General features: G+C 35.1%; 2 protein-coding genes and 2 long non-coding RNA genes across 9 annotated transcripts in view; 3 read left to right on the top strand and 1 right to left on the bottom strand.

Annotated features, from left to right (window-relative positions):
- LOC106794133 (disease resistance protein RUN1) overlaps positions 1-22,230 on the top strand; it is a 43,792-nt gene that overhangs the window by 19,933 nt on the left and 1,629 nt on the right. The window contains exons 2-4 of one of the 6 annotated variants that reach the window (XM_006599637.4): positions 90-1,200; positions 1,358-1,648; positions 1,736-2,604. In XM_006599637.4, coding sequence (XP_006599700.1) covers positions 90-1,200; positions 1,358-1,648; positions 1,736-2,560 — 2,227 coding nt within the window. In that variant the 3' untranslated portion in view covers positions 2,561-2,604. Of the gene's footprint in view, positions 1-89; positions 1,201-1,357; positions 1,649-1,735; positions 2,605-19,838; positions 20,469-20,664; positions 21,770-21,926; positions 22,218-22,230 lie in introns of those variants that run through there. The other 5 variants (XM_041010657.1, XM_026126076.2, XM_041010658.1 and 2 more) reach the window with 5 other exon arrangements.
- LOC100820100 (TMV resistance protein N-like) lies at positions 5,507-7,470 on the top strand. The gene is made up of 4 exons (NM_001254006.1): positions 5,507-5,973; positions 6,069-6,183; positions 6,294-6,374; positions 7,339-7,470. The coding sequence occupies exons 1-4, from the start codon at positions 5,507-5,509 to the stop codon at positions 7,468-7,470; spliced, it is 795 nt and encodes a 264-aa protein (NP_001240935.1).
- LOC121173756 (uncharacterized) lies at positions 7,425-9,522 on the bottom strand. The gene is made up of 2 exons (XR_005889097.1): positions 9,389-9,522; positions 7,425-8,935 (listed from the first exon to the last, which is right to left on the bottom strand). It is a non-coding gene; the product is annotated as an uncharacterized lncRNA (long non-coding RNA).
- LOC112999772 (uncharacterized) lies at positions 9,658-11,380 on the top strand. The gene is made up of 2 exons (XR_003264977.2): positions 9,658-9,795; positions 10,195-11,380. It is a non-coding gene; the product is annotated as an uncharacterized lncRNA (long non-coding RNA).

The following is a 22,230-nucleotide window of genomic DNA, read 5'->3' as shown; positions in this document are numbered from 1 at the left end:
TTAACCTTGACAATTAATGTACCTATCAAGACATGGATGCAAGGATTTTAGGCTGACTTCATCAGAACTTTTTTGTTTGTTTGAAACAGAGGTTCATATGAATACATGCTTATTGGGCGTATTGTCAAGCAGGTCTCTAGGATGTTTGGTCTTGCTTCTTTACACGTTGCGGATTATCCAGTTGGTCTAGAGTCACAAGTGACAGAGGTAATGAAGCTTTTGGATGTTGGATCCGATGATGTTGTCCACATCATAGGGATCCATGGAATGGGCGGGTTAGGAAAAACAACACTTGCTATGGCAGTTTATAATTTTATTGCTCCCCATTTTGATGAATCCTGTTTTCTTCAAAACGTGAGAGAAGAGTCAAATAAACATGGGTTAAAACACCTTCAAAGCGTCCTTCTTTCAAAATTACTTGGTGAGAAGGACATCACCTTAACAAGTTGGCAAGAAGGAGCTTCAATGATACAACATAGGCTCCGACTAAAGAAGATTCTCTTGATTTTAGACGATGTTGACAAGCGTGAGCAATTAAAGGCTATTGTTGGAAAACCTGATTGGTTTGGTCCCGGTAGCAGAGTCATCATTACCACTCGGGACAAGCATCTGCTAAAATATCATGAGGTTGAAAGAACTTATGAGGTGAATGTTTTGAATCACGATGATGCTTTTCAATTGCTTACTTGGAATGCTTTTAAAAGAGAAAAAATTGATCCAAGTTATAAGGACGTCTTGAATCGTGTAGTAACCTATGCTTCTGGCCTTCCATTGGCTTTGGAAGTCATAGGTTCCAACTTGTATGGAAAAACTGTAGCAGAATGGGAATCTGCCCTTGAAACTTATAAAAGAATTCCCAGTAATGAAATCTTAAAGATTCTAGAAGTAAGCTTTGATGCTTTGGAGGAAGAACAAAAGAATGTTTTTCTTGACATTGCTTGTTGCTTCAAAGGGTATAAATGGACAGAGGTTTATGATATATTCCGTGCTCTTTATAGTAACTGCAAGATGCATCATATTGGGGTGTTGGTTGAAAAATCTCTCTTATTAAAGGTTAGCTGGCGTGATAATGTTGAAATGCACGACCTGATTCAGGACATGGGTAGAGACATTGAGCGGCAGAGATCACCAGAAGAGCCCGGGAAGTGCAAGAGATTATGGTCACCAAAAGATATAATTCAAGTTTTAAAACACAACACGGTGAGTGAGCTCGTGAATAGATGAAATGTTTTTTGTCTATCTCATATTTACATCATAGTTAACTTTTTCTTGATAATTTTTAAATTTCTCTAAGCGAGTGAATTGATATTTCACACAAGTTGTATTGTGGTTGATTCGTGCCTTTTTGCATTAACAGGGAACTAGTAAACTTGAAATCATATGTCTGGATTCCTCCATATCTGACAAAGAAGAAACAGTGGAATGGAATGAAAACGCGTTCATGAAGATGGAAAACCTTAAAATACTTATTATTAGAAATGGCAAATTTTCCAAAGGTCCCAATTATTTTCCAGAAGGTTTGAGAGTACTGGAATGGCATAGATATCCTTCAAATTGTTTACCGTCTAACTTTGATCCAATCAACCTTGTTATATGCAAGTTACCTGACAGTTCCATTACATCATTAGAGTTCCATGGCTCATCGAAGGCAAGTTTAAAGAGTATATTTTCCTCATTCCATGAATTAAATTTATTCATTTGGTTCTTATTTCTTGTTTTTTTTTTGCCTTTGCAGAAGTTGGGGCATCTAACAGTTTTGAAGTTTGACAAGTGCAAATTTTTAACACAGATACCTGATGTATCTGATCTCCCAAATTTGAGGGAACTTTCATTTGTAGGGTGTGAGAGTTTAGTTGCAATTGATGACTCAATTGGTTTTCTGAATAAACTTGAAATATTGAATGCTGCTGGTTGCAGGAAGCTTACGAGTTTTCCGCCTCTCAACTTGACCTCTCTTGAAACACTTGAACTTTCTCACTGTTCGAGTCTAGAGTATTTTCCAGAAATATTAGGCGAGATGGAAAACATAACGGCACTTCATTTGGAACGCCTTCCCATAAAAGAATTGCCATTTTCATTTCAAAATCTTATTGGACTCCGTGAGATAACCCTGAGGAGGTGTAGAATTGTTCGGTTACGATGTAGCTTAGCCATGATGCCCAATCTGTTTCGATTCCAAATTAGAAATTGCAACAGCTGGCAATGGGTAGAATCGGAAGCAGGTGAAGAAAAAGTGGAGGTTAGATATCCAAATGTGTTAGAGTATGAAAAAGAAAAGAAAGAAGAAGGTGTGTTAGAGTTAGAGAGCTCACTCATCAAAGGAAGTGGAATCCATATATTCAGAGAAGAAGGCAGTATGGAGGAAGATATTCGATTTGATGATCCATATCTCAGCAGCTCTGCATCAGAAAGCCCCTCCTTGCTACAAACCATAGCTTTGGGGACACGCAAGTTTTCCATTGCTTTTTTCTTATTTTTTTCATGTTTTTTTATTTTATTATTTTGGTTTCAGTCTTCAAAAAACGACTTAATCCAACTGGTGTTCGCCCTATCTTCATAATGTACTTTTGACTCATTTATATTCATCTTTCATGACTTTATGCATTTTCTATATATAACCTTTCAAGTTTTATCTTTCTATATATTTTTATAGCCAGATTTCAAAACTACATAAACCAACAGATATTTATCTTATAAATACATTGTAATTAAAAGAAAGTAAAAAAATTCTTTAATATACTTTTTGTTTACTTTTAGATTTTTCCTTACAAGTTCTACTATAAAACAATATAATAATATATTTGTACTTTATTTGTATATTTAATAATATATTACAATTTCTTTTATACTACTAATATTAGTATATGTGATCTAAAAGTATATACATTTGCAAATTTTAATTTTAATAAAAAAATTTGAATGCTAATTAATTAATTAATTAATTTTTGTATGTTTATTGACAATATATTTCAATCTTATAAACAGAACATAAAACTTATTGTATAATATGGTGTTTTAAATATATTTCTAATTTAGTTTAATTTCAGACATAATAATGGAATAATATTTTTTTAATTAAATAACTAAAAAGTTGTAAATTTAAGTGCAAGAAGTCAACTAAACTAAGTATTCACATAAAAACATCTAAGTTTAAAAATGACTATTAATATCATATTAGTTAGATATAAAAACATGTGAAATAGATAAGTAAATGATAATTTTTTCATGAAATTGGGAGACACGGCCAAATTTATTCCTCAAAGTAATAAAATGATTAAAAAATTATTTTTTTAGGTTAGAAAAAAAAATCTTTGAAAATGCAAGATGTCACTTATTTTAGTCCAAAATTCTAAATGTTGTGTGACTTAAATAAAAATATAAGCATAGCTTTGTGGACTAAATGACAATAAGTATTAAGTTTAGGAAGTAAAGTGATATTGTCCTAGGATGGCTGATAGCTTGTTGTTTTTAAATTTATGAATGGAAATTAAAAACGTGGCATTAATAAGGATAGGAAGTAGCCTAAGAAATAAACAAGCCAATTTAAATTTATCATACATAAGGTGAAAAGGTGAAGCTGATTGACCGTGTAAAACATTTTCACGCATAACTTTTTTTTTTTTTTTTTTCTGAGATTCTATCTTTTTTCTATTTTCATCTCTCTTTTATATTTTGACTCTGTTTTTAATAAAAATGCTAAGAATGTTGAGGTGAAAATGCTAAGGAACAGAGAAGGCAAAGTCCAAGAGACACCACTATCTAAAAATAAATGTTGAGGTGAAAATGCTAAGAAACAGAGAAGGCAAAGTCAGAAAACTCTTCAAGAGTCTGTTGTCCTACCTTTGTAAGCCATTTGCTGTAAGGTTCAAAATCCCCATACAAACTATTGCTAGTTGCTCCTGCTGCAGTGGTTTCCATTGCTGGAAACTAGTGACTGCTCTCTTGAACTAAAAGACTTTTGCACTGCTAAAAGTCGCGATAATGGATTGAAGGAATGAAAGAACTGTGATTCAACATTTTTATACAAATACAGCAGGACTCCATGCAAATGAGATTTTGGTGAGAATGTTTAATGGGATTTCCATGGTTTATTTTTCCTCTTAGTTTAGAATATTGATTCCTTTTTGCTTTGAATAGGTTTTCTAGGGGTTCCCTATTGCAAGGTGAAGGTCAGGTGCATTCAACTTCCAATGAAGAAATAGTTTGAGGAGGAAGAAGAAAGACTTAGACTAGTTAAATTTGTAACAGTGTTGCTTAGGTTTAATCATACTACTATATTGGCTGCTTACTGCACTTCAGAAAGTGGAATTTGCTATACTTTTCTATAGCAGAATGCCTACCTAGGATGCTAAGTCACTCTGAGTTTGAGCATATCAGTAGATTTGTGTTTGCTTATAAATAAAAAATAGATGTGTTTTGTTCTACGCCTCTCTAGAATCAAATATACTTCAAGTGAATGTCTTATTCATTATCATCATAAGGATTGTCTTGGATGAACACATAGCTGGTTGTTTTTAGATTTTATGAGATGTGGAATTCCAGTTTCTCTGACAATATGACCTCAGTAATTTAAGCCTGGTAGACATCATATATATATGTGTGTACAAATCTAGAGCTGTTAGTTTCAGTAATACTCAGTGATTTATCATTTCCTAATAGCATAAGCGATGCTGATTTAGTCAAAATGAAGAATGTTTTCCTTCCAAACCTTATAGTTATCACACTGTAGGGCGAACAATATCCAACTAGTTTCATTATCTGAATTCAGTTTAAAGTTGATTTAGACGAATTAGAATTTTGAAATTAGACTAAATTAATATAGTCTTTAGAATGGATTCTGAGTTATGCTTTGGATTGTCCTAACCTAATTCAGTGTCCTACATCCTTTTAATATACATATATATAGATTTTTAAATAACTATGTGCATTCAGGACAATTTTTTACTTAATAGATAATATTTAAAAATAATTAGTTTAATAATCAACAAATTTATCATACATAAGTTGAAAAGGTGAAGCTGATTGACCGTGTAAAACATTTTCACGCATAACTTTTTTTTTTCTGAGATTCTATCTCTTTTCTATTTTCATCTCTCTTTTATATTTTGACTCTGTTTTTGATAAAAAACGAATTCTGAAGCTATTTTGATTAAAAATTATCAGATTACTTATTAGTTAATATATATATATATATATATATATATATTTTGATTCTCTAAAGATTATTTTATAGGGGCGACAGAAATAGTTGTACCACCAATTAATCATTTAAAATACTTTTATAGTTTATTTGCCAAAATTTGAGTATAAAAAGTATTTTTTAAAATGAAAAAAAAAGTGAGAGCATCTTGCCTTATAAGAGCTTGACTTGACTTTTATAACAATGAATGAGAAAAAGCAAGATATTTTCCACAAAGGCGGCTATCTTCTTTATAACACTTATCATTTGGGATACTTTCATTTTCATATTTCTTCAAGTTTCATTCTAAACTTTTTTCATCTAATAATGGCTGCAACAACACGTTCACGTGCATCCATCTACGATGTGTTCCTCAACTTCAGAGGGGAAGACACACGCTATGGTTTCACCGGCAATCTCTACAGGGCTCTTTCTGACAAGGGAATTCGTACCTTCTTTGACGAAGAGAAGCTTCACAGCGGAGAGGAAATAACACCTGCACTTTTGAAGGCAATTAAAGATTCCAGAATTGCCATCACTGTGCTCTCTGAAGACTTTGCTTCTTCCTCATTTTGCTTAGATGAACTTACATCCATTGTTCACTGCGCCCAGTATAATGGGATGATGATTATACCAGTGTTTTATAAGGTGTATCCTTCTGATGTCAGACACCAGAAGGGTACTTATGGAGAAGCATTGGCTAAGCATAAGATAAGATTTCCAGAAAAGTTCCAGAATTGGGAGATGGCTCTGCGTCAAGTTGCTGACTTGTCTGGCTTTCATTTCAAATACAGGTACCCAATGATACCAATCTTTTTATGTTTTAATTTTTATTGGATTAATTAAGTTTTACTTGTCTCACAATTTAATGTTCAAATATTAATAATAGAGATGAATATGAGTACAAGTTTATTGAGAGAATTGTTGCGTCGGTCTCTGAGAAGATTAATCCTGCTAGAATACATGTTGCCGATCTGCCTGTTGAACAAGAGTCCAAAGTGCAAGTAAGGAATTAATATTGCATTTTTTGCTAAGATTAATATCCTTCTCATTATTACAATTATATATACAATAGCCATATACTAAGTTCAGTTCTGTTTTCTGTCTCGGTTAGGATACCCATCAAGAGCAAGAATACAGAGAGGCTTTCAAGGTGTTTGACAAGGATCAAAATGGCTACATTTCAGCAAGTGAGGTATATGTATAAACTTTTATTCTTTCTATTCAATTTTTTTTTTTTTAAATTTTAACTTGGTTTCTCTGACTGCAATCAACAATCAAAGTATTCATGAGATTTCTGACAAAGTAAGGTTACTTCAAACTTGAACAAAAAGCAAGTAGGGTCAAGATGTTGCAAAGTGCATCTTCCCTTTTTTTTCATTCATGACTGAATCAATAACAGAATAATTCATGAAAAATATTTGTATAACCTTTTTTTCAATTCACACACATATATATATTGTCCTTTTCATGGAATTACAAATTTAAATTTATTTTATAAATTGCTACAGCCCTTCTAAAATTATTGATGTTTAAGGTTACTGTAAATAGATTAAAAAGTATTTATTAATAAGTATATAATATTCATATATTTAGATTAAAGTAACCTTATTTAATATATGATATTGTTAAAGCGCTTTTTAAATAGGTTAGAAGTGTAGTATTCTTTTGTAAAGATCAAATCTAGATATTTTAAATAAAGAATAATGAAAAAAGGTAGAAATATAAAGAATATTAATAATTTAAAATAAAAAAATCAATAATTTTAAAACAAAAAGTAATGAAAATTATATAAAATTTCCCGTGTATTATTTTTAATAATAAAACCTTTTCCATAATTGTATATTAAAAATGGAATGAAGTTGTATGGTGAGAGGCTAGGATATCATGTACATATTTATATATGTCACATGTCGGCATACTTTGAATAATAGTTGTTTGCCTGTTTGGTTTTAAAAACAATGCATTGGGTTTTGACATTTTAAAATAAGATCAGGAAGAAAATCTTGTTTTTCAGTTTTCACTCGATCATTTTTAATTTATCAGTGTTAACTTCTTTTTTTCTATAGAATTTATTAGTATTAACTAAGAACTGCATATATGCTCAAAGACATACGTACACATGCCCTCACATATTAAAATCCTTCCGTGCTATGCAGTTGAGGCAAGTTCTGATCAAACTGGGTCAAAACACAACTGTTGGAGAGGTGGAGGAGATGATTGCAACTGCAGATTTCGATGGTGATGGTCAAATTAGCTATGATGAATTTGTTAAGACTATGAAAATTTAAACCAACAAATTAATAAGTCTTCCAATTAATGTTTGTTGTATTTTACTTTTATCACATGCATTGATGTGAATGATCTCAGCCGCCCATTTCATTTGTTCAAACTTCAACCCGTAATTATTCTTTCAGTTTTAGTTTAGTATTCTTCATGTTTCAAAATTAATTGGAGTAAATTTATTCAAGAACTGTGGAAATTAGACTCTATCTTTAATTTCTTGAAACATTAATGTATGCTACAATTTTATGATGCCAATAAGTTGAGTTCCAAGGTACATTGAGATCATGAAAGATGACAAACAGTTCAGCATGAATGTTTGTATAGCCACACAAACCAGGAAAGACAACCAACCATTTCCAAATAGAAATCACGCAAAATATTTTGAATCTACACTATTAAATTATATTTGAATGGTTATTTTTTTATTTTAAAAAAAGCACTTGATGACTTTATTAAGTGGTCATGTAACCACGGACTAACTTTTAATCTTAAAACATTTATTTATAGTTACATAATCTGGCTAGATTCATAGTTTTCACTTTCCACAATAAAAATATTACGAAATTGTCCTTATGTCGATATGATTTAAGAAAGCGAAGTTGGATTGGTGATTGGTGGAGCACGGCGGCCATGTGCTGCCACCCACTGCCCATTACTGATGCTTACAATTATTATCAAACAACCAAACAAAATAACACCACACCACAGTAGTACTACTTGCTTCGTTTTCAGTTTCCTCCTTCTTGCATCTAAAAAATATCTTTATTTCTTCACTTCCAACACCAACCTTACTAATAATTAATCTTTAGAAAATAGATAAAATATACTAAATTATCAATGCGATAATAAATTAAAACAAAATATAAGATGATAAAATATCAAAACAGAGAATAAAGTATTTTAAGCCAAATTATAAGAAATTAAAATGTAATTTATCTTTTTTTAATTGAACTGATAAACAAATATTGAAATGATCGGCTTCGTTTACACCACCATATAAAAATCCAATGTTGGTAGCCATTACTAAGTTTCAGACACATGAGTCATGATAGAACTGTATGTATTAAAATCCAAGATGTAAATCCCATAGTGGCATAATTCTTAGTTTGCACCCACGTGGCCTGATACTTATACGCATGTGCAGAATGTGTAGGCTTCATTTCATTCAAAATATTTTCAATGAATACAACTAAGAATATGATCAAAAGATTGGATGCCAGAAAAAGACAATGATATACTCTATCTAAATTATGAACAATATTATTATCTTAGCTTCCTTATTAAAAATGACCAATGATAGGACCTCTCTACACTTAATCAAAATGATCTCATATTTTTTTAGCCTTTGGAACATACTATACCAATTAAAAACATATCAAAGCTAAAGAAAACAAAATCCTTACCGGACCATATGGCCAACGAAAACCATGACTTTGTTGTCCAAGATGATTTCCAGGTACAGCAAAAGACCTTGCCAATATTTTGTTTGAAATAAAACAACAAAGAAATCACTAAAAGTTGATACTTTTATGCTTCAAATACAGTAAGATATCCTCCCAGCAAAAATGAATGGAACTAAAAGGAGTGGTAAAATATAAGTCAATATGCAATAGCAGTTTTTTAGTTTTTTTTTTTTTTTTTTACAGGAATATGCAATGGTGGTTAAAAATAAATCAAGAGACTAATCATTACAGAATTTAAAAAAGAGATTTGGCAGTGACATGCAGCAATTTAACCAAACACACCAAATGTTTTGGCATAAAACATCCACACAAGTACGTTTAAGAAATAGTTGATTGATAGCTTCCATCCACACAGGGTATCAGATTTATAGTTACATTAGTGCTGAATGGATCAAAAAGTGAATAATGAGCTTATCACAGATAAGTCAAAGTGAAAATAATGGACCAAAATTAGACTCACATGAGTGGATGAGCTGAATGGGTCGCTGTGACAGAGGAAGAAGCTTTAACCTGTTGCAAATGGCAGAGGAAGGTGTGAAGTGTGAAAGAAGAGGCGACTTCGACACAGCAAAGGGAGAGACACAAATTCAACACAGGAGAAGAGACATGTGAGAGAAAAAGTGAGGGAGGAGCAACTTCAACACAGCCGAAGGTGGACTCTGTTTTGTGAGAAAGTTGAGCCCTAATCACGTGAGAGAAAACATGAGAGCTGAGACCTAATTGTTCGGGTCCAGCCACAAATCAACATTCTTTTGCTGTGAATCCAGCCACAAGTTCACGATTTAGACTGATTTCGAATGATCCCCGCCGCATGACCCAATCCCACCAAGAAACGGTTACAGAAACTAGCGAGCGCAATTTGGAGAGGTAAGCTCTTAAACTCAGATGCTTTTAGGAGTTAACACTCTGAGTTTGAAAACAATGCATGAAATTGTGGAAACTCATCAAAAGCATCCAAGACAAAAAGGCCAAAATTGACTACCATCACCCCTATCCCATAAAACTCATCTTATTAGGGTGAAACCACCCTCGCACAAAAGATTCTAAAAGGCAATTCAGTATGAGAAGCCTTTCACATTTGCCATCATTATCAATACATTATACATGCACATCTAAATGCAAGAGTCTTAATTAAATAACTGTCACAACTCAAGATTAAGGGAATTGTGAATTAGACACCAGGAAAGTTTTGCAATAAGATAACTGAATTTGTTACGCAACCTTGTCTCCGACAGAGACTCACTATTTGTTAGCCATTTTTGGCAGGCCCTGTTTCGCGCCAGTGGCACCCAATTGCGGCTTAGCTCGGCGTATCACCCTAAGAGTGATGGCCAGACGGAGGTCTTGAATCGAGTGGTTGAGCAATACCTGAGGGCCTTTGTTCATCGTCGGCCGGGTCGGTGGGGCAAGCTTCTGCCGTGGGTAGAATGTTCGCACAATTCTTCTTGGAATGCTAGTTCAGGGTCTACTCCATTTGAGATAACCTTTGGCCGGAAACCGTTTACTTTCCCGAAGTATATTACAGGCTCTTCCAAGCTCGATGCTGTTGATTCCAGCTTGGTCGAACGAGATGCCACCATTCAAGCAATTTGAAAGAAACTTTTGAAAGCACAAGAGCGAATGAAGAGGTACAATGGCAAGAAACGCAGAGAGGTGACTTTCAATTGTGGTGAGTGGGCCCTGGTCAAATTCTGACCACACCGGCAGACATCGGCCAAGGGAGCTCAGCGTACCCCGGCAAACTATCCAAACGCTTTTATGGTCCATTTCAGATACTAGAGAGGATCGAACCAGTAGCATATCGGTTGCAATTTCCGGAAGGGATGCGCATTCATCCTGTATTTCATATTTCTTCCTTGAAGCAGTTTAAGGGACCACCGGATGACGTGGAAGCAATTGAATTGCCGGACAACTTTGATGGCGACCAACCACTAATCTCACCCATGGCCATCTTGAACTCTTGTAGAAAGGATTCTACTTCGAATGCTCCCTGGGAGGTGTTGGTGCAGTGGAGCGGGTTATCTCCTGACGAGACATCATGGGAGGATTGGTCCCAACTCTGTCAGGAATTTCACCTTGAGGACAAGGTGACTCTGCAGAGGCAGGGGTAGAAAAGGAAGAAGAAACAGCAATAGAGAACCAAGAGGCGAACATGGAAGCAGGGGTAAGCATAGCAGGAACCATAGCAGATCAGCCCAAGGGAACCAAGAGGAAAATTACTAAGCCCAATTACCTTGGTGATTACGTTTAGAAGAATCAGAGCCAGCCAAGGAATGCTTCGTGAATCTTGCTTGAAGGATTGGAGCTGTTGACCTTAGGGGGAGCAGTGCACCAATTTTGTTAGGATAAAATTCCTTAGGGGGCCCACAGTAGCTCAATTTAGTTATTTTCATCCATTATAAATACCATGTACTCAATAACAAGCAAGATCAATGAGAATTATTCAGCTTTACATTTGTGCCTTACCTCTTCTTTTCTTCTCTTTACTGGAGGAGCTGGTCCTCGAAACCAGTAGACTTGCCCAAGTCTATCAGTTACAGTGCCACCATACACTACCACCTCCACATAAATCTAAACATAGAATCGAGAACAGATTACAAATCAGTGTATTGGGTTGAAATCGCATTGGAAAATCTCTTGCAGAAGAGAAAAGGCCACAACTGTAGATGCGAAAGTCGTGGTTGATGGTGGTGCAAGAAGCAATTGAAGATCTGAAATCCATCATCAACGGAGAAGGTAAGAAAGAGAAGGAAAGGAGAAAGAGCGGGGAGGAAGGAAGAGAAAAAGACAAAATGCTATATGGTGGTTCTGATGGCTCCGTCGTACCAGTTATGCTTGCAGTGACACTCTCCTCGGCAAAACAGAGAAAAGTAAGGAATGATAAAAAATATAAAAAGGGGCAAAACTGGAATAGAGGGGGAAAAATTAAGTTTCGCACTGTGCAATGCAAAACAAGTTTGGGTTGCGCACGCTAGAACGTGTCTTTGGTACCATGTGTCCGCCTTAGTAGTTATAACTGTTTGGCACCATATTTCACTGTTACTTCGTGTAATAATAAACATTTACATGAGCGCGTGAAATAATGCTTGGAGCCCCATGTAATGCTAAGTAATTAATGAAACAGTAATTCAATTGGAAAGGGACGAAGTACTTTTATTGATGGATACAACTCTTAGTTTTCAGTGTGAAAATAAGAGCAAAAGTACAAGATGCAAAAGAAATTCAGAATGGAAGAGAGAATAATCAGAGAGGAAGAGAATTTTCATTCATCATACATCATGCCTATCACACTCCCACTACTTTCCCTTATACACTAGTGGGATTCCGTTATTTTCCAACTTGGTTTCTTCTCTCTCTTCCCACGTCCCAATTCCTCAAAATCAGCAAGTTTGTTATGCAATCCTCTCTCACTTGATGACTCAGCAGTATTGTTAACCTTCTCCCCACGTGACATTCCATTCGTTACATTGCCTTCCCCTTTAAAAACAACCTTGTCCTCAAGGTTGAAGGTAGGATAGCTTGCCTTGATATCTTCAATATCCTCCCAAGTAGCTTCATCTTGCAAGCCATTCTCCCACTGCACTAGTATCTGCTCAATCTGATTGTGCCCTCTGATGATAATTCGACTTGCTAGTATTTTCACAGGCTGCATAACTGGTCCCATTTCTGTGACTGTCAAAGGCAATGGCAGGTAAGGATCTTGAGCAGTCCCATTGAATGGCTTCAGCTGGGACACATGAAAAACAGGATGAATTCGTGCAGCAGAAGGCAACTCCAACTTATAAGCAACATCACCAATCTTGGCCAGCACCTTAAATGGTCCAAAGTATCTCATGGACAGCTTTTGATTCTTTCTCAGGACAGCAGAATGCTGTCTATAAGGCTGCAGTTTCACCAGTACCTCATCTCCTATTTGGAATGACACATCCAACCTCTTCTTGTCTGCTTGTCTCTTCATGACCTGTTGTGCTCTTGTCAAATTAATTTTAAGCTTAGCTAACAATGCATCTCTGTCAGTTAATTGTTCCCTCACTTCAGCAGGATCATCTATAGAACAGGCTTGCCTGGTCAGTGTAGGAGGCTCTCTCCCATACAAGGCTCTGAATGGAGTCATGCCTAAGCTCATATGATATGCAGTGTTATACCAAAACTCTGCCCATGGTAATGCCTTTACCCAACCTTTAGGATGTTCATACGTGAAGCATCTAAGATACATCTCCAAACATTTATTCAGCACCTCAGATTGTCCATCTGACTGTGGATGATAAGCTGATGACATGGCCAATGTAGTACCTTGTAACTTGAATAAATGTTGCCAAAAAGTACTGGTAAAAACCCTATCTCGATCAGACACTATAGATCTTGGTATCCCATGTAATTTGACTATGTGACTCATAAATGCCTCTGCTACCACCTTACTGTTATAATCAGCTTTTAATGGAATGAAATGAGCATATTTGGTGAGTCTATCAATGACTACCATTATGACAGATAATCCAAAGGAATTTGGTAAACCTGTGATGAAATCCATGGCTACATCTTCCCAAACTTGTTGAGGAATAGGTAAAGGTTGGAGTAGTCCTGCTGGCAGTGTATTGTTTGATTTAGCTTGTTGACAAATCAAGCATTTCTGTATATAAGCTTTGACATCTTCCTGCATCTTAGGCCAGTAGAATTGAGCTTTCAGCCTTGCCAGAGTTCTAGTTATACCTGCATGCCCTCCAATAGGTGAGCTATGATATTCTTGGAGTATTTTGTTCACAATCTCTTCCTCAGCAGGTATTACTACTCTATCTTTCCAATACAGTAAGCCTTCCCTAACTGTATAATGACTTGCATCAGCACCTTGCTTGTATGTCTCCATCAACTGTTTCAAATGAGGATCACTAATTAGTCTAGCTCTCAATTCTTCCAAGAAGATAGAATGAGGTTCTGACCATGCTAGCATAAACATTCTTGATAAAGCATCAGCTGCTTGATTATCTTTCCCAGGCTTATATTCAATCTTGAAATCATACCCTAAGAATTTGTGTAACCAAGCTTGTTGTTCAGGGGTTTGTAAAGACTGATCCATCAAACTTTTCAAACTTCTTTGATCAGTCCTGATAATGAATTTGTTGCCTAATAAGTAGTGTCTGAATTTGGATAGAGCCTCAGTAATAGCTAGCAACTCCCTGGTATAAGCTGATTGTTTCTGCATTCTAGGTGCCAATTTTTTTGAAAAATAAGCAATTGGGTGGCCATTCTGTCCCAACACTGCTCCCACACCAATACCTGATGCGTCAGTTTCCAGAATAAATGGTTGAGAAAAATCTGGTAGTGATAATACTGGAGCCTCCGTCATGGCTTTTTTGAGCTTGACAAATGCTGCTTCTGCTTCATTATTCCATAAGAAACTGTCTTTTTGTAAAAGATCAGTTAATGGTCCAGCAATATTGGCATAAGATTTAATAAATCTTCTATAATAGCCTGTTAAGCCTAGAAATCCCCTTAACTGCTTGACATTATTTGGAGTAGGCCAATCTAATACTGCTTGTACCTTTGTATTCTCCATGGAAACTCCTAACCCAGATACCTTGTGGCCCAAGTAATCAACTTCTGTATCTCCAAATGAACATTTGGACAATCTAGCAAATAACTGATGTTGCTTCAAGGTCTGTAGCACAGATTCCAAGTGCTTGAGATGATCCTTCCAAGAAGCACTATATATCAAGATGTCATCAAAAAACACAAGAACAAATTTTCTGAGAGCAAACTGAAATATTTTGTTCATTAAGCATTGGAATGTGGCTGGTGCATTAGTAAGACCAAATGGCATCACTAACCATTCATAATGGCCATGATGTGTTCTAAAAGCAGTTTTCTCTCTATCCTCAGGCTGTACCAGAATTTGATGGTATCCTGACCTCAAATCCAGTTTTGAAAAATATTGAGCTCCATGTAGTTCATCTAGCAGTTCATCCACTGTTGGCATTGGAAAGCTATCCTTCACAGTGATTGCATTCAAAGCTCTATAATCTGTGCAGAATCTCCAACTTCCATCTTTCTTCTTAACAAGCAGTATGGGTAAGGAAAATGGACTGTTACTTGGTTGAATGATGCCTTGAACCAACATTTCTTGTATCATCTTTTCAATCTGATCCTTTTGTGTGTGAGGATATCTGTATGGTCTTACTTTAACGGGGCCTGACCCTTGTTTCAGTGGTATAGCATGATCCTGTTCCCTCTGAGGTGGCAGTGATGCTGGTACTGCAAACACTTGAGCATAAGTGTGGAGTAAGATGGCCAATTCAGGATCAATATTTGTTGGTAAATCCTTCAAAGTGTCTTCTGGTACTTCCTTCTGAATCAATTGTATTGCAAAGCACTCTTCAATTGACTTTGTGTTTTGCAATCTTCTGAAATGATGGAGCTGAGCCTGTGTTGCTTCTGAATTACCTTCACCTTGTAAAGTAATGAATTTATCATTTTGGAAGAATTTCAAGGTCAATGCTGCATAGTCAGCTACATGAGGACCTAATGTTGCTAACCATGTGGACCCCAATATCACATCTGCACCAGAAATTTGTAACAAGTACACTGGCACTTTCACTTCTTGGCCTTGAATATGTAATGGTAATTGCTGAACAATTCCTTCTGCACTCAGAATCTGTCCATTTCCCACTAAAACTCGAAGATTAGGAGCTGGTTCCACTGGTAACTTAAGCACCTGAGCCACTCTAGGCTGAATGAAGTTGTCAGAGCTACCTCCATCCACCAATATCTTAACTGCTATGCCTCCCACTTGGCCAGTAAATCGAATAGTGCCCACACCATTTGATCCTCTCATAGCATTTAAGGACAAATGATGAGTATCATCATCCATGTTAGCTTCTTCAGTCACCATTACCTGTTCATCAGTTTGATCCTCATCTGTTTCCTCCAGTTGTAACAGCATAACTTGTCTATTAGGACACTTGTGTGCAGGGGAAAATTTTTCATCACAAAAGTAACACAGATTCTTTTCTCTTCTCAATTGAATCTCAGCAGGGGAAATTTTTTTGATGTTTTGGTTTCGAAGGTTGAATGGTTTGGTTGATGGTGTAGGTAGAAGTGGTGGTAAATTTGGTTTTGGATTGTCATTTTTTTGGTTAGTTGGTGGATATTTCTGTGTGGCTGAAGTGTTTGAGGTAAAATTTCTGGCTAGGTTTGAGAATGTTTTTGTTTTAGGTGGTGAAGTGTATTTTTCTTCAAATAATTTGGCCAATGCAACTGCCTTGGTTAAGGTACGGGGTTCCATTGCTTTCACATCCCTGCTGATTTCTTCCTGCAACCCACTAACAAAGCAATCCAAAATTGCCTCTGCACTTAATCCATCTACTCTATTTACTAGAGCAGTGAATTGCATATAATATTCATTCACAGTTGCAGATTGATTCAGTTTAAACAAAGTAGCACGAGGACAGTCATAAGCAGATGGTCCAAAATCAAGTTCTAAGGCTCTAGTAAATGCTTGCCATGAACTGAATGGTTCAGTTTTTTGAAGCATTTGATACCAAGGGACAACATCCTGATCTAAATGTACTGAAGCAATAATCAATCTATCAGCATCTGGTGTTGCATAGTAATCGAAAAATTGTTCAGCCTTGAATATCCAATCCATCACATTTTTTCCATCAAAGCGAGGAAAATCAAGTTTGACAGATCTCACCTGAAACGAACTTCTCTGCTGCTCTTTCTGTGAGTTCGATGCACCATGGGAAGACATCGGAATGTTTTGTAGACGCTGCAGCACCTGTGACATTACTGCATTCAGTTGTGAGAATTGAGAATCATTCGTCGACTGCATCACTTCAATCTTCTCCATCTGAGCGTGATTTGTAGCTTCCAACCGTTCAATATGGTTCTGAAGATCGTCACTAACACGAGTAATCGCATCAGCGTTTTTCTTCAATTCTGCATAAACCTCCTTCATACGGGTGTTGTCTGCCATGGTGAGATGAAAGCACCAATGTAATGCTAAGTAATTAATGAAACAGTAATTCAATTGGAAAGGGACGAAGTACTTTTATTGATGGATACAACTCTTAGTTTTCAGTGTGAAAATAAGAGCAAAAGTACAAGATGCAAAAGAAATTCAGAATGGAAGAGAGAATAATCAGAGAGGAAGAGAATTTTCATTCATCATACATCATGCCTATCACACTCCCACTACTTTCCCTTATACACTAGTGGGATTCCGTTATTTTCCAACTTGGTTTCTTCTCTCTCTTCCCACGTCCCAATTCCTCAAAATCAGCAAGTTTGTTATGCAATCCTCTCTCACTTGATGACTCAGCAGTATTGTTAACCTTCTCCCCACGTGACATTCCATTCGTTACACCCCACTTAGCATTTGGTATACTATCTTTTTCATATTTGTTCAAGTTTGATTCTACACTCCCAACGTATCAACCATTATCATACAAAACTTTTTTCTTCTAACAATGGCTGCAACAACACGTTCCTGTGCATCCATCTACGATGTGTTCCTCAGCTTCAAAGGGAAAGACACCCGTCAAGATTTTACTGGCTATGTCTACAAAGCTCTTGATGACAGGGGAATCTACACTTTCATTGATGATGAGGAGCTTCCGAGAGGAGACAAAATAGCACCTGCACTTTTCAGTTTTTTAAATCCTCAACTCGTCTTCGTAATTTGTGTATCTTTTTGCTTTTAATTCTTCCCGTTTTTGTATTTGCAGATCATAATTTAAAAAAAAAAAACATCACTTTCTAATAATTAAGCATGAATAACTGCTAAATAATTCACTTTATTTTTCATTATGAAAAGCACATTTATTTAACAGTTATTAATGCATAGGCCTTTCTCCCTAAATTGTTAGGATCTCCCAGTTGTAAGTTTGAATCTTAAGCTGCTCCTTTTTGAAACCTGTAAGAGTTTAAGATCAGAAAAGATTACCATATGTATACCATTAGAATAAATTTCATCTTAATTTATATTATGATTTTCTTTCCATTTTTAATTGATGTAAGGAATATTTTCTCTTATTACTTATCAAGTTTGGAGCGATTAATTACGATATTATTAGGTTCTGTGTCCTTAAAAATAAAGGTGTGACATTTGGAGAAATTGTTAGGTGATATATATGGGACCATTATGTCCCCTTACACCAATAAATGAACATTTGTAGATGATTTAATAATAATTAGTATAATAAACTCATTATTCTTAGATTAAATTCTAATTTTATCTTAAAATTTAAATTTAATATTAAATTAAAAACTAGCACGATGATATTGTCCACTACATACAATCTTTTTGTTTTGGAATCTTCCGATAATAAATTGACTTAATCTCAAGAGTCGCTTGTCCATCCTTTGTAAGCTATTTGCAATCATTTCGGGTTAATTTCCTTAATTTCTATTGGCAAGGTTCTATTGGCAATACCCACGAAACTTCCTTAATTTCTTTATTCTTAATGGAATTCTTTTCGTAGTCATCCACCAAGGTTCTATTGGCAATATCCACGAAACTTCCTTAATTCCTTATCATTGTATTGCATGGTGAGAATGAGGTGCATGTGTAAACTGTAAATGAAGGAAACCTGTGTTTTAAATTCCTTCCCCATCCTATATTCTTTTTTCTTTTCTTAGCATACTTTTGATCGATCCTTTTAACTACAACTTAAGAATTTGAGATTTCATTTTACAAAATTTTGTTCCAATAATCCTGTGAGTTGTGAACTTCTATCTTTTTGAAGGATTAATAAGCCAAAAATGAGGTTGGGAACTAGAATTAGTTAAATTTTGTTAATGTGCTGCTTAGGTTGTTAATGTGTCGGTAGCATTCTAAAAAACACAGACATATTTTCCACAAGTTTGAACGGTATGTCCGCGTAATATTATCGTGATTCGTACGATATATATATGTCCGTGTAACATCCACCAAGGTTCTATTCGCAATATCCACCAAATTTCCTTAATTTCTTCATTTTAGATGATCTATTTTAAGTTAATGAAAATTTTAAAAAAATATTAAATTTTTTAGTTATATTTAAACCTCTTATTTCTAAATTTAAATTTTAAGGCAATCTTTAAAATACAAAAATGAGTCAAACGCAATTCTAATGCAAGAAACCTTTGAAGTTTATAATTAAAAAAATCAAATTAATTAAAAAAATTCATACTTATGATTAAAAATTTCTAATTTTTCTTGGGAAGGATGTACCAGCAGTTGATTAATAACTTTATGCTTTTTTTATGGAATTAATAACCTTTTTTGTTATTAGGAATCAATAACTTTATACTTATAGTAAAATTTTCAATGCAAAAAGTTTTTTTTAAACTATTTAAATAAAATAGATTAAAGTAGTATTTTTCAACATATTTTAATATAAAAATAATTTCTATAATTAATAATAATAATAATAATAATAATAATAATTAACTATGTATATAATTAATTATTGAAATAATAACTACTTCACAGGTCTCGTCTACCTTTATTTTTTATGAATTGGTAGGATATTTTTTTATGATAATAGTACGTAAAAATTGAATTCTGAAAATATTGTTTGAAAACTAACATTGTAATTCAGTTTTAAATTAATTTCCACCAGCTTAGTTTTATTTATCTAAACGTCCTTTGGAACAAACGCCTAATTCTCATCCTATGGAAAGTTAAATGAATCATAATTTTGAATCGGTTCCCTTCTTGAGAGCTAAAGTTCACAAAATTGCCTTCAACTTGGAGTTGAAAGAATGTGTTCTTGCACATTAATCTCAGCTCACAGAATTTGTGAAATTTGCTAATTTTTTATGTCTGACAATTTTAATGGGGGACGGGGAGAAATTAATATTTAGTACGATTTTGACTTATTTGACAGACAGAGAGAAAACAAAAATAAAAAGCGAGACATTTTCCACAAGGCTATCTCCTTTGGTAGGATGTCATTGTTACCATATGTCGTGTTACTCTGCGTAATAATAAACATTTTGTATGCTATCTTTTTCATATTTGTTCAAGTTTGATTCTACACTCCCACCATATCAACCATTATCATACTAAACTTTTTTCTTCTAATAATGGCTGCAAAAACACGTTCCCTTGCATCCATCTATGATGTGTTCCTCAGCTTCAGAGGTTTAGACACACGCCATGGTTTCACTGGCAATCTCTACAAAGCTCTTGATGACAGGGGAATCTACACTTCCATTGATGATCAGGAGCTTCCCAGAGGAGACGAAATAACACCTGCACTTTCCAAGGCAATTCAAGAGTCCAGGATTGCTATTACTGTGCTTTCTCAAAACTATGCTTCTTCCTCGTTTTGTTTAGATGAACTTGTAACCATCCTCCACTGCAAGAGTGAAGGGCTGTTGGTTATACCGGTCTTTTATAAGGTAGATCCTTCTGATGTCAGACACCAGAAAGGTAGTTATGGAGAAGCAATGGCTAAGCATCAGAAGAGGTTCAAAGCTAAGAAGGAGAAGCTGCAGAAATGGAGGATGGCTTTGAAACAAGTAGCTGACTTGTCTGGCTATCATTTCGAAGATGGGTATAAAACCATACTAATATATTTTACTTTATGGTTTTTATTGGATTAGGTTTTACTTGTCTATTGATTTAACTAGTAAAATTCAAATAGAAAAGAAATGTTCTTGTTAACCTTGACAATTATTGTACATATCGAGACATGGATGCAAGGATTTTAGGCTGACTTCATCAGAACTTTTTTTGTTTGTTTGAAACAGAGATGCATATGAATACAAGTTTATTGGGAGTATTGTTGAGGAGGTCTCTAGGAAGATTAGTCGTGCTTCTTTACATGTTGCGGATTATCCAGTTGGTCTAGAGTCACAAGTGACAGAGGTAATGAAGCTTTTGGATGTTGGATCCGATGATCTTGTCCACATCATAGGGATCCATGGAATGGGCGGGTTAGGAAAAACAACACTTGCTCTGGAAGTTTATAATTTGATTGCTCTCCATTTTGATGAATCCTGTTTTCTTCAAAACGTGAGAGAAGAATCAAATAAACATGGGTTAAAACACCTTCAAAGCATCCTTCTTTCAAAATTACTTGGTGAGAAGGACATCACCTTAACAAGTTGGCAAGAAGGAGCTTCAACGATACAACATAGGCTCCAGAGAAAGAAGGTTCTCTTGATTTTAGATGATGTTAACAAGCGTGAGCAATTAAAGGCTATTGTTGGAAGGCCTGATTGGTTTGGACCCGGTAGCAGAGTCATCATTACCACTCGGGACAAGCATCTGCTAAAATGTCATGAGGTTGAAAGAACTTATGAGGTGAAGGTTTTGAATCACAATGCTGCTCTTCAACTGCTTACTTGGAATGCTTTTAAAAGAGAGAAAATTGATCCAAGTTATGAGGACGTCTTGAATCGTGTAGTAACTTATGCTTCTGGCCTTCCATTGGCTTTGGAAATCATAGGTTCCAATATGTTTGGAAAAAGTGTAGCAGGATGGGAATCTGCGGTGGAACATTATAAAAGAATTCCCAACGATGAAATCCTAGAAATTCTAAAAGTAAGCTTTGATGCTTTGGGGGAAGAACAAAAGAATGTTTTTCTTGACATTGCTTTTTGCTTAAAAGGATGCAAATTGACAGAGGTTGAACATATGCTATGCAGTCTTTATGATAACTGCATGAAACATCACATTGATGTGTTGGTTGACAAATCTCTCATAAAGGTTAAGCATGGTATAGTTGAAATGCATGACCTAATTCAGGTCGTGGGTAGAGAAATTGAGCGGCAGAGATCACCAGAAGAGCCAGGGAAGCGCAAGAGATTATGGTTACCAAAAGATATAATTCATGTTTTAAAAGACAACACGGTGAGTGAGCTCATGAATAGTTGAAATTTTTTTTGCCTATCTCATATTTACATCATAGTTAACTTTTTCTTGATGATTTGTAAATTTCTATAAGCGAGTCAATTGATATTTCATACAAGTTGTATTGTGGTTGATTCGTGCCTTTTTGCATTAACAGGGGACTAGTAAAATTGAAATTATATGTCTGGATTTCTCCATATCTTACAAAGAAGAAACAGTAGAATTTAATGAAAACGCCTTCATGAAGATGGAAAACCTTAAAATACTTATTATTAGAAATGGCAAATTTTCCAAAGGTCCCAATTATTTTCCAGAAGGTTTGAGAGTACTGGAATGGCACAGATATCCTTCAAATTTTTTACCGTCTAACTTTGATCCGATCAACCTTGTTATATGCAAGTTACCTGACAGTTCCATTAAGTCATTTGAGTTCCATGGCTCATCGAAGGCAAGTTTAAAGA

The sequence above is a fragment of the Glycine max genome, chromosome 16 (genome assembly GCF_000004515.6).
Source record: "Glycine max cultivar Williams 82 chromosome 16, Glycine_max_v4.0, whole genome shotgun sequence".
Taxonomy (NCBI): Eukaryota; Viridiplantae; Streptophyta; class Magnoliopsida; order Fabales; family Fabaceae; genus Glycine; species Glycine max.
This window is presented reverse-complemented; position numbering and strand designations above follow the sequence as displayed.